The sequence below is a fragment of the Apteryx rowi genome, unplaced genomic scaffold, assembly GCF_003343035.1.
Source record: "Apteryx rowi isolate R43461 unplaced genomic scaffold, aptRow1 scaffold_715, whole genome shotgun sequence".
NCBI lineage: Eukaryota > Metazoa > Chordata > Aves > Apterygiformes > Apterygidae > Apteryx > Apteryx rowi.
In genome coordinates, this window is record NW_020451000.1 from 101,843 (window position 1) to 114,518 (window position 12,676).

At 44.0% G+C, this 12,676-nt stretch overlaps 1 protein-coding gene across 7 annotated transcripts in view; it reads right to left on the reverse strand.

Moving 5' to 3' along the window:
- SLC12A8 (solute carrier family 12 member 8) overlaps positions 1–12,676 on the reverse strand; it is a 71,114-nt gene that overhangs the window by 22,628 nt on the left and 35,810 nt on the right. For all 7 annotated transcript variants that reach the window (XR_003256980.1, XM_026087414.1, XM_026087415.1 and 4 more), the window contains exon 7: positions 6,694–6,807. Coding sequence is in view for 6 of the 7 variants with exons in the window: in XM_026087414.1 (XP_025943199.1) it covers positions 6,694–6,807 (114 nt within the window). In the remaining variant the exon portion in view is untranslated. The remainder of the gene's footprint in view (positions 1–6,693; positions 6,808–12,676) is intronic.

A 12,676-nucleotide genomic window follows, 5' to 3' on the forward strand; every position in this document is an offset into this window, starting at 1 on the left:
TCAATTGCCTGTTCTGTCTCAGGCTTACTGTGCGTCTTCATAGCTCCATCTCCTTGTCTGTTAAATGGGAATCTGAACATTTCCTCTCTTCACTGTGTCACAGTGAAGATAGCACATTAATAAACACAAGTCACTCACATGTTGCCAAACACATCAGATCAGGATGGAGGGCTTTTTCTTTTTTTCCTTGATCATTTTGGGCCCACCCAGCAACCATCTTGTTCTCCACCACAGGGCCAAACTCCAACAACTGCTCCTCAGTCCCAATGGGCTCCTGCCATTTTGCAGCTCCCAGCAGGCAGAAGTCCATGGAAATGGTCACAAACACCAGGCTAAATGAAGCATCTATAAAGCACTCTCTGTTGACATGTTACTTTGCAATTCAGGGGCAAAGCAGAAAATGCAGAATACTCTGAACCTTTCTTCCAAAGGAAGCAAGCTATTGTCAGAAGGACAGCTGTTAATCTAATGTGCCTCTTGGCCAAGTTTCCCAAGTTTTCCAGTTTTCTGGCACCATCTCTAAATCCTCCAGCTTAAGCTTGACTCACCTCTTCCTCATCCAAGCTCTTACCTCAGCAAAGCACTGGGGAAACACCAAAATGGCGTTTTCTGGACCAAACACGAAAAAGAGTTGGAGACATGAGTCATCTGTGCAATGACAACTGCACTGCCCAAACCACTCCATTATCTAACTCCCAGAGACCCATACACAGTGAGGAGCAGCCAGACGAAGACTTGTCACCACCCACATAAATGGGATCCTGAGATAGATGACCTCCTGTCCTGCAGTGACCAGGGGTCAGACCAGAACCAGTGCACACCAAGAGCCTCTCTCAGGACCCCTAGGAGGCCACCAGTCTCCTGGCTTTCACTGCTAAAGGCTGAGGCCATTAGAGAAAGAATCAACATGGATATTCTCAGCCACATATATCTATGCTTTCTCCTCCATGCCCCAACTAAGCCTTAGATCTGACAGAATGCGAATCTGCTGGTACAGAAGTATGCACAATGCCAAAGCCACCTCTCTACAACCTCCCAAAAAGTTATTTTCCAGACAGAATGACAGCTGCCAAAGATCAGTACTGAGAAGCTCTTTTGTGAGCAACTGACCAACCACCAAATTTTTCGATGAAAGAACAACCTGCTTCCTTTCAAAAAAACTGAACAAACTCCACCATCAATGGATTCTGTCACTCCCAGCCAAATAAAGAACTGGTCTGACTTGCAAATAGCCAGAAACAGCCTTCCCATTAACTCTAGCTACTCATCAGAAGAAAAAACTTACACTTGCACATACAAAATTCTACTAAGAAGAGAAGTTGGGACAATCCTTCCTCCAGACACAGACTTGTCCCCTAAGGAAGTGGCCAAACCTTTCTGAACTCGAGCAACGATATCTGCAGATTGTCCAGAGAGAAAATTATCCACCTCTCTGTTTCAACGAGATAGCAGGCTGGATTTTCCACACTGGCTATTATCTTGCAGAGCAGCAGATAATGACAAAGCTTCTGGACAAGGAAGCATGAAAACACAGTCAACTCAGCCAGGAAATTATGGCTGAGACAGTCTGTACATTGCAGCTATTCCCAGCATAATCCTGTCCTGGGAATCATCCAGGCAGTAGATATGTGCATGAGGGGACCACCTACATTGTCAGTTAGACACAATCATCAGCTCTACCAGCTTTGGCTTATAACTCCACCAACTAAGGTTTATAACTGCAGATATGACTGCCTGCAAACACCCGCTGCATTTTCCAGCAAATTTACTACAAAGTGTGAAAGGTTTTTTTCCTTCACCCAAGAGATGAGGAATGGAAAATACTAGATAAGAATTGTAGCTAATTTTTAAAAAGGGCCAAATTCTCCACTGATGTAAAGCTGGCACCTCTCCACAGACTTCAATGGAGTTGCGCCAGTTTACATCATTTGATAACTTAGCCCAAAACTTCTAAATCTATTTGCTGTCATTTTGCAAGTGCCAGATATGGTCTGTTTCAGAACGGGTTTCAGTACGATGATATTTTCCAGTAACACCGCTTCAAATATTGTCTTACTTTCTTGTATCACATGACAACACACGTCTTTCATTATACAGAAAACCTTTGGGATTTAGTAGGAAAGAAAACCATTCTCTGCACAACAGAAATGTTTAACTTCATTTTAAAGCTGCATTGACAGTTTGGGGCTGCTGCTACTGTCACTGTGCAATGCTGAGTTGAATGTGGGCAGGCAGTTCCTGAGACTCCTTCCCCATGCACAGCCCTGGCTAGATGGAAAGCTGAGTGTCTGCTTATCACTTCATGGCAGCAAAACATGCAAGTTAAGAGGGTATTTGCAATGATTCAGAAAAATTGCAATGATTCAGAAAAAAATTGATTAATGCCTACAATTTCTAGATATCTAGGTAGGTATGTCCACATCTTCCATAGCAAGCATTTTCTTCTTTTTGATCTAAACCAGCAAATCTGAGTCTTCCATGCCCATGTATTCACATTCAGGTCAGCTCTGTATGCATGTTTTGGATCACTTGGCTACTTCTCTATTATTAAATGACAAACTTTGGGGAATAAAGCCAGCTGCACTATATATCCAGCTGAAATGGTTTAAACAGCTATTACCCACGAAGCAAATGGCCCGGTCCCTGCTTACCACCACTCAACTGTAAAACTGGGATAACTTCACTTATGTTGCTGGAGTTGTACCAATAAAATACAAAGAAATGGAGAAAGCAATATGACATGGAAAAAACAATCTAAGGAGGATGTCTGCAGGAGGCAATCTGTCTCACTTGGGCACTGGGTCAGGGCAATGGCCAAGCTGGTACTGCCAATGGACTCTTACCCAGGGCTCTCAGATTTCCAGGCCTGGGATTGATGTGGAAGCCACTGGCCCTTCACTGGGAGAAGGGACAGGGCAGGAATTGCCCTGTGCCACACCAGGACAAACTACTCAGTGGAGCGGGGATGATGCGTCTGGGCTCACACATCATTAGAGAGTGCAGCATACGTTCCCACAGCGTGCTGCATCCCTCATCCCTTCCATGCAGGGCCTTCTAGTATTAGCTCCCGATTCATGAAAGGCTGGAGACGGGAACGATCTTTCCGTTACTCTGAACTTTGCCACCTGAAACGGTCCTGGGGCCGAGCAGGCTCCAACTCCACTGGGTCCCCAGTCCAAAGCAGTTGGGGGCTGTTGGGTCTCCCAAGGAGCCCTCTGCCTCTGCGGGAGCAGCTTTTAGAGCTACTAGCCTGTAGGTCTTCCATTTCAGAGATATTTCTGGTGGAAACAGACAACTAGAAAACTTTTCACCAAATCCCAGAGACCAAACTTAAATAAGCTGAATTCAGGTAACAATTTCAGATGGAGAATAAAGAATTTATCCTGAAGATATCAAAATCATTTCACCTCAAAGAGGAACACTTCATTTCAGAAAGACCCAAACATCTTCTTTCATGATTTCCTTTTTTGTTTTAAATTTCCTATTAGCCAAACAGCATCTTAGACTCAAAACTAGAATATGCTAAAAATTAAAAAGAGTAAACAAAATATTTAAATAAAAGCTAAGCAGAACATTTTGCTTTGGGTCAAAGTAACGTTTCAAACTGGCTCAAAGTAACCCCTCAGCACTAAACAACATATTGTTTCACTGAAACTCTCCCTGGATTTCTGTTTATCTGATTCAACACCAAAGGATTTGTTTCCAGTGCTTCAGGCTGGTCATTGCAGAAACGGGAACAAAACCCTAGAAATGTCTGGAAGACCTGTAAGTTCAGCACTACTCATGCACAAAATGGGATAACAGGTGAACTTCCCAAGAACGACTGTGGGGACAGTGCTGGGCTGGGCATGGTGCAGGAGCCCAACGTGGAGGTAGAGCCCGCTGAGTGCTGTCCATGAACCTCCTGCTCCTTCCCACACAGACATCCTGGTGAGACCGCCACGTGCTGGCAGACCAGCCTCACAAAGTGCTCCAACACTATGCCGGCTGCCCTCCACGAGGAGCGCTGGCAATTGCATCGCATTTTTCCGGTCTGCTATTAATGCCACTGCCAAAACCATCACTGAGATGTCACCTTGAGTCTCAAAGCCCGCCTCTCCTGCTGGCAGGCTGAGACTGCTTCCATGCAGGAGCACGGAGAGGAGGATCCTCTCGCCTGCAATGCGGTGGGAACCAGTTCTGGGAATCAGGCAGCAGATGGGGGAACTACAGCTGCTATCTATATACAGGCACTGCACCAGTTCCGAGCAGATGTACATTTTATTCCCAGCACTTCTGAAATTACACTGGGTTCCCCATTTGTCTTTACTCCCATCTCTTGCCTTCTTAACTTTTCTTAATTAGATCACAAGTTCTTTCATGTAGAGCACCTAACACAACACTACATTTTCTTGCATGAGGCTCCTAAAATCTGCAGTGCTATGAACAGTAATAACAGGAACGATAGCTGAGTTATATGGTACCACTGGCACTGCTACTACAGAGGAACAATTTAAATCCGGTAAATAACCAAGCAATTAAAAAAAAAACACATGTAAACACTGTGCAGCAACTGAAGTAATTATTCATAAGCCCAAACTGTATTTTCAAAGAATATTTAATGTTGCTACTGGTATTACTGCTGCTAACTAACAAAGCAACAGGCTGCCAGGGCTTTAAATAAATTATATCTATTAGTTTTGGCCTTCTTCCTAGCAACCAAGCATTAGCAGTGATGAAGAACTGTTTAATAACACTCATGCTAATTTTCTACACAGCTTTGTAATAAATATTCCTTTTCTATAATCAGGGAGCTGGAAAAAGCTGCTCTCCAACATCAGCGGCAAGACTGATGAGGAAGGTCTCCTCGGCTGGGGGACTCACTTGGGTCAGGCAGAAATGATAAAGAAAGAGGGCAGAGGCCAACTTCTCCATGGTGCCGATAGTTTGGGCATGCAAGTCTCCCAGGAGGAAGTATACATGGAGACAGTAGCCAGCCTGACAAGCTAGGAGAGAGCATTTCTAAAGAAAATAAACTTTCTCTAGGCATGTGCAGAAGCCATTTGCTCCTGACCAAGCAAATTAGAGATGGACTATGAAAAATACACAACCTAAACAAGGCAATTGGTCCAAACACCTTTGCAGGACCAAGGATGGTCAGGGAGGACCATGGGCCAAAGGGAACACAGGACTTGGGACATTGCAGGATCAAGCCCTACAACTGTGCAGGGCAATAGAATGGAAGAGGATTCAAGAGCTTCTAAAGTACAACAGACAACTATCCTGGCTACCCGAAAAAAAGCAGAAATCAGGAAGGTTGAAAGGTAATCTGCAAAGGGTGCTGACTGCAGTCTGGTGCTGCCCTGGGCACAGCAAATCCTCCCACCCACCCCCACTGCCTTTCCACCAAGAACACCAATACGCCCTGGCATTAGCGTCCCCAGAGCCGCTGGGATTTCCAGGAAAAGGGAGCAAAGACTTTTTCTGAAATGCCATGCCAGCCACTGAAACAAACCTCCTCCGACTGGTCTCTCCAGGAAGTTTGTGTGGCCCTGGTGCTGCAGCTGGGCTGCAACGAAGAGGAAGACCAGAGAACATCAGTTCTTCATATACATTGAGTCTGCACGAGGACAAAGTGACTTTTTATGCTAGCAGAACACTCCTTTATTTCATGTGTTTCATGAAGCCTTTTAGTTTGTCTCCCTGTACTGCAGCAATTCTGCAAGCAACTTTCAACTAGTTGCTTAGAGCTAATCCTCTGCAAATTCATTCTATAATCCAAGGATTCATCGCTATGGAAACTGCTTATAATCGGTACTTTTTACAGCTTAAAAAGCAGCATCAACAAAAGGTATTGTAACCCAAATTGATAGTTATTTCACTCCCGCTAGAGATTGCCAGCTTCAGAAAGAGGACATCGATCTTCCTGTTAATTTAAGAGACTGAATAATATTAAAGCATCTGATAGCATTTAACAAACACGTCAGCAGGAAGGCTAAGCAATGGTACCACGCACCCCATGCCACCAGCCTGCATCATGCGCAAAGTGTCACATCAGGAAAGCTGGTGCAATCAGCACAGCGAGACACCAGCAGCCGAGCTCTGCTGACACCCTCGCACAAAGAAACGTCTATAACGCCGAGGGGAGGGAAGTGCGGAGAGCGATGGGTTAGCATATTGAGTGACAGGGGATCAGCCTGGCTCTGCTACCCATAAGGTTGAAGGTAAAGTCCTCTGGCACCCTTCCTACCCTTTCAGTAAAATCAAATCATAAAGTTTACCTAGTAAGAGCTGCTGCCCAAAGCTTAGGAGATAAATCTCAATCAGCACTTTTAAAAAGGCTTGATATCTTGCAGCCAAATAACATCAGCCGAGATCAGTGCCTAACCCCTGTCTTTGGTCATGAGGGCACCATACAATCAAGTCAATGGCAGCTCAGCACCCATAGCTTTGACGAGGAATTTCTGACCACAGAGAGAAAGAAGAGCATATTTAAGTGAACGGGATAAGAGTGTGCAAAATCTGAGACACTACAGGAAAGCCAGTACATTTTGACTTGACTGCATGAGTCTGCCACAGCTGAGGACGAGCGCTCAGCAAAACCGATCTCGTTTGCTCAGCTAAGCGTCACAGAGAAACTCGGACTGTTTCTGCTCATCTTCGAAATGCAACTGTGGAGGAAAAGGGGGGGGGGGAGAGTAAAACTTACAGTACCTGTGGCAGCTGGGAAAAACACTCCAAAAACAGTGAAGAAGGACTCCCCCTGGCTGTAGTCCGGCAGCGTGTTGTTAAACATCAGTTCTTCGGAGTAGCCAACAAAGCCATGCTCTGCAAACACACAGAGGTTGAGAGTGAAACCTCAAAAACAGGTACGGACGGCAAGGGACTGACATCCCTGTTCACAGCCCCTCCATTGCACCCTCAGAGATGATCTGCTATCTACATACATAGGACAACACTAGCTGTTTCAAACGGTAGTTTGAAATGATTAATGACAATTTACTTGATGGGGGGAAGAAGGGAGGGCATAAAGACAAGCGTATCCCTGAACCACCTTCTCATACCATATCCCTATTGCATGTTTCTGCCAGTCAGTGCTCCCACACGGACAAGACCTCAGACATGTCTATACTGTTTAAGCTGCTATCAACACATACAGTGTTTACATATTGGTTACCAACGAGCCCAGAGCCAAGAAAGTCCATTCATCGCAGCATGGATGCTCCTCTACGAGACAGGTTGCCTGATGGAGAAGAAATAAGACGCTCTAAAACTGCAGATTGCTCTGATGCGGAGCTGTGCATTTACTGTCCCGGTGCCAGGGCTATCCCATTACTGTATTATCATCTCAAAAACAGGATGAAACATAGGGCTGTGCCTCCTGACCAACAAGCTCTCTCCCAGATCTTCTGCAGATGTTTAAACTGGTGCCTAAGCACACAGTGTAACAGGGAAAAAAATGTCAAGCCAGCATACCTTCTGCTGAGCTGGATTCGTCACACTTCCCGTGCCAAGCTTTTCATGATCGCACACACACACACACACACACACACACACACGAGTTTATTTTCTAAACAAAAGAGTTTTACAGGAGATGAGAGAGAGAGGAAAGCCATGGATAGGGTATCAACRTTATGTGACTGGTTTATTGGGTATCTAAGGAAGTATCCTCATCTCCCACTTCACACTCAAACAGGTCAGATTCTTCTACAAATCTGAATTTGTTAGGAATAGTTAAGCCTAACAGCTGATGAGCCAGCAGTGCATTTAGAGTAAAGGCTTTAAAATGCTTATAGGTAGAAAAAATAACTTATGAAAGCAGGCTAAGAAATAAATGATACATATATGAAATGAATTATTTTACTTTCACCAGGCAATGCTGATTTTTCATTGAATATCTTAATCTGTGGAAACTTCTCCTCTCTGCCAATAATCCAAATGCCTGTGCTAGTTGGCGATGGGAGGTAAGCAAAGTTGGTATTTTTTTCTTCTAAGCACTGCAGTGTATTTCCACAAGACATGTGACTACAGTAACTTGAATTTTCTCATTAGCAGACAGGATGTTGTTTATGACTGCACAGGGTGATGGCTAGCGTTTGGAGCAAATTAAAAAAAGACTCCATCAAAGCTGTCCCAAGCCTCAAAGACAACATTAATGATGTTTGGCCAATAGATTAAACCGGAAAATTAAGTAAGAGTTCTGAACACAAGACACATCCATTTTAAGTTTGAGAATATAACTAACCACAGAAAGCTTTGAAGTTGTCCCAGAAAAATCCTATAGATAATCAAAAGTTTCCTACTACATCTGTATTCATTGTGTTGCCCAAACATGGATGGAAACATACTGATAGAAAAAGGTCTCCTGCTGCTCGTTTTTTTAAAAGCACCAGCTATCTTTGCTAGGAACAAGCTACAGACAAGATTTGAAGTGAACAAACTTTGTGCAACACACTGACCTGTGCATCTCATGGAAGCCTGCATACAGTGCTGCTTCTGTAGAAATAAATGGGGAATTTGTGTATATTGTACAATCCAGCAAAACCAGACCTGAACTCCTTTTTTCAGACAGAACTCCTACAAACTTAACTGGAAGGTGTGTCCAACAGCCTCTGAGCTGGCTGCAAACCTTCCAGCAACTGCTTGATGACAATATCTGTCTTTGAGCAATTCTTCACAAAGTACCTGCACCTCACGTAAACTTCAATGTTTCATTATTAAAACACATGAGGGATGGGGGGAGGGAAATATTCATCTCTCCCTAAAGAAGCAGGAAAACATGGAGACCTTCTCCAACCTGTGCTTCCCAGCAGCATCAAATATATCTATGTCATTCTTGACAAAAGTTTGTCCAACCAGTTCTTAAAAGTCTGCTATGAAGTGGACTCTAGCCTCTGTTGGCTGTTTATTCATGTGTTTTCCTACATTATCATTTATGTTCATGTTGAAGTTCATGCTGTTCCTTGCCTGAGCCACAGATTATTTGCATCTTCTTATAAGTTTTAGCTACTTGAAAACAGTTAAAAGGGGCCTTTACTTGGGTTTCTCACCCAAGTTCTTTCAGATTCTCCTCAGAGCCAACTCAACTTCTGATCATTCTTATTGGTCTCTTCTGGAGCTTCTCCAGTTGACTTAAATCCTTCTCAAAGTGCAGTGGCCAAGTCTGGATTCAGTACTTCAATCACAGTCTTTCCAACACTGAGTAAAGTAGAAGGATTACTTGTCACATCTTGCAGGTTATGGTTCTATTTATACATCGAGGCATGACATTTGCCTCTTCTGCAAAAATCACGATGTCACTGACTCATGGTCAGCTTGTGACCTACAGAGCAGTGCTGCAGGTCGTTTATCCAGTGTAGGTCCCCATCCTGCACTGGCACATGCAGTTATTTCTGCCAAGCTGTAGAACTTTGTCTTGATCAAACTGTGAATTGTTCTTTTCACACCACTTCCCCAGTGTGTGTGAACTCAACTGGAAATCTGATCCATGATCCAGTCCGCTTGCAAGCCCTTCCCAGCTTGGTGTCATCTGCAAACTGAATCTGCATATTCTCTTTGCCATCATCCAAGCAGTTAAGGAAAATATCAAATAACACCAAGTCACAAATAGACCCTTGCAGAACCTCACCAGACATAACCTTCTGCTTTGTGAGTGAACCATCACTGACTGTTGTCTTCCAGCTAGGTTTTGGGTCTACAGAATTTGATGATGGACTGATCCAGGCAGTTTGGATACGTTATGTCTCTGTTTTCCTACAAAAGGCCAAATATACAACCAGACAACATTTTCTTTGATACCATTTTGGCCATACCATGGCCAAAAATTTCCCACTTGTAAAGAGCCTGGGAGACTCAGGAGAGTTTGATGTCTCACCTGCACAGTGGAAAAAGAGCAGGAAATGTCTGAAATGCAATTCCCACACAGTACTTTCAACATAGCTCTAAATTTTAAGTTTTCTGAGGAGTGAAAAAAGGAAGATCTTCTACCCAGGCCCAGCTTACAGGATTAGGTAGAACATTACCAAGCCTCTCTCGTATGTTTTTAGGCGTCATCTTCTGAGATGACCAGAATGGGTTAACCTGAGCAGACAGCTTAAAATAAGAGGAGATGTGCATAGTCAAATATCTTAGCAGTTGCGATCAGCACAACCGCCAGGCAGCCTTTGCGGATCTTGCCTCCACTAAACCTAAGAAGCCAAATGTGCTCCCTTCAGTTTTGTGTTGTTCCCTTTCCTATTTTATCCCCACAAGCGTAAATCTTGGATGGAAGAGACTATCCATATATACGCACTCAGCCTAAAACAACAGCAACTGCTACTCTAACCACATAATATAACAGCAATAGAGTTGTTGAAAAAGTCCCAGTACACATACTATTCTATCCTACTTATATTTCCTTTTCGTGCAGTGGCATGATAGAGGAAGTTTAACAATTTAAAATTTCCCCTTTATACAGAATCAGGAGCCTTCTCGCCTAATTAAGAAAAGTTCATCCAAATGTTACTTGGTATGGCAACTTCATTTCTCAGTCAATCATTCTCCTATGAAACAAGTCGCCTGTCCCTTTTGATCAGTTTTACGCAATGATTTGCAATTGCCATCAATTCAGGCAAACTATCGACACACAACAACGGAGCCGAAAACAGTATGTTGTGAATATCTCCCGGCTGCCATTGTGCATGTGACTGGGGAAAGTCATCTGTGACCTTTAAGCTGTCATATTAATGGCTCTAATTGTAACTGACAGGGCAATTGGGCTGAAAATCATCCAAAACAAAACAGGAATCAGCAACTGAGACGAATCGGTTAAACCAACACAGCGCTCATTTGGTCATTCACACACTCAATTATCCACATCCCATTTAAACGCACTTCAAAAGGACGAGCTTCGGAAGGAGGAGGGAAGGAAATGCGATAGGGTCTATATTTGGCTCTATGTTCTCCAAACAAGGCATGATCGTTTTTTAATTTTTGTAAAAGGATCGTTTCCTCTAGCTAACTACTGGGTATGTGAGATCTGAGCCAGATTCTTTCCTTCTTGTGCATCAGTCGTTACAAAATCTTTGTGTGACAAGTTTTGCGCTCGGTTAGTTTATGCAACCCCACAGTCTCTTCATTCTGTCTTTAACGTCCCTGATTTCTGTTGGCTTGCAGAAGACTGTAGCTGAAATGCTATAAACAATCTGCCCACTGTCATGCTAGTAAGGAAAAGTATCCGGTTCCTCCTCTCTGCTGTGTCAGCCTTATGGGAAAAGAACAATAAAGAGCAGTAACAATTTATTTTCATCATTAGATGCTCAGTAAGAAGCAGGCAAATAATGGATTTCTCAAGTGGCTGAACTGAAGTAAATGAGGGGAATAAAACTGATTTAAATCCAACCAGCATCTGAATCACTGCTGTGACTTCTGACAAATTAAAACACAAAGGTTTCATTTTAGTTCAAGGCAAATTATTTTGTTCAATCCCCAAAATGTTTTATTTTCATTTCAAGATTGGTTCTAATTGAGTCAAATTTTGAATCTAGGTGAAACATCTCAGCATTTCCAAGGCACAATATTTCATTTCAGTGTCAAAGTGAAATGTTTCAACACCTTCTGGATTTTTTCCCTCGTATCATTAGCCAAAAATCTTTGTTGAGTGTGGCAAAATTTGCACACGTTCCCTCGAAATGCCCCTTTCCAGCCAATTCACTGCAAATTTAAACATTTTGTTCAGACCTCCTTAAAATATACTTAGAGAGTGTGTTTGCTAAATTAACAGTTTCCAGCACATTTTACTTATCTGTGGTAAAAGCCTCACCGGCAGTCCTTCCAGTTGCCCTTGTTAAAATCACATATTAGATAACAAAAAAATACCTAGAAATTTTCGAAGAGAAAGAGTTTCCAGGACCATGGTTTTAGGCAGCCCTCCTCAGTGCTGTTGGTTCTTGCACAGCCTGCCCACCTCCCCGAGATTACCAGTTTACAGCTACGAACATCACTGGCTTCATGCTCCCCTCCTGTAATAGCACTAGTAACAAAACTGGTACTAACCACCTATGTCTCAGCGACCCTGCGTCCCTGCATGGCAGCAGAGACGGCCCCCGAGTCCCGATCCCGGCTAAGGGAAGTGTCTGAAATGCAATTCCTCCACTCGCCTTGATGCAAAATGCAAGATGTCCTTGATTCGTCTGACCCCGTCCCATCCCAAACCTGGCAGGAACGACATGGCCTGGAGCCCCACAACTCCCCAGGTGACCGTGCACATTATTTAGGGAACCAGAGGGGGGTACTAGCCCTTTTCCCCATCGGTGCCACTAGCATAGCCCTAACACCCTCTTCTTCCTCCCACGCTCTCCCTGGAGAGCAGGATTTGGCTCACACCGGACTCCTTTCCCCATCACCCGCATGGCATTACAAGCAGAAGCGAAGCAGGCACGACCCTCCGCCCATCACTCAGTCGCTTCAGGGAGAAGTTTCCTCTCGGAGATCCAACTGCTGATGGAGGCGCCTTTGTTTTTCCTCGCCCCTGGCTGGTTTTAACGTTTGGCACTTTCTCACTGCTTTTTCCCTCCCTGTTTCCTCTCCCCTGGTGGAAGAGGATAAAAATGCCCAAGTCGATTTTAGGCCACCAGGTTTCAGCACTCAGGGCACACCTTAACGGGCGGCCTCTCCGTGAAGCCTGAGGTTTCGGACCAGGACTTCATGAACTTGGAAA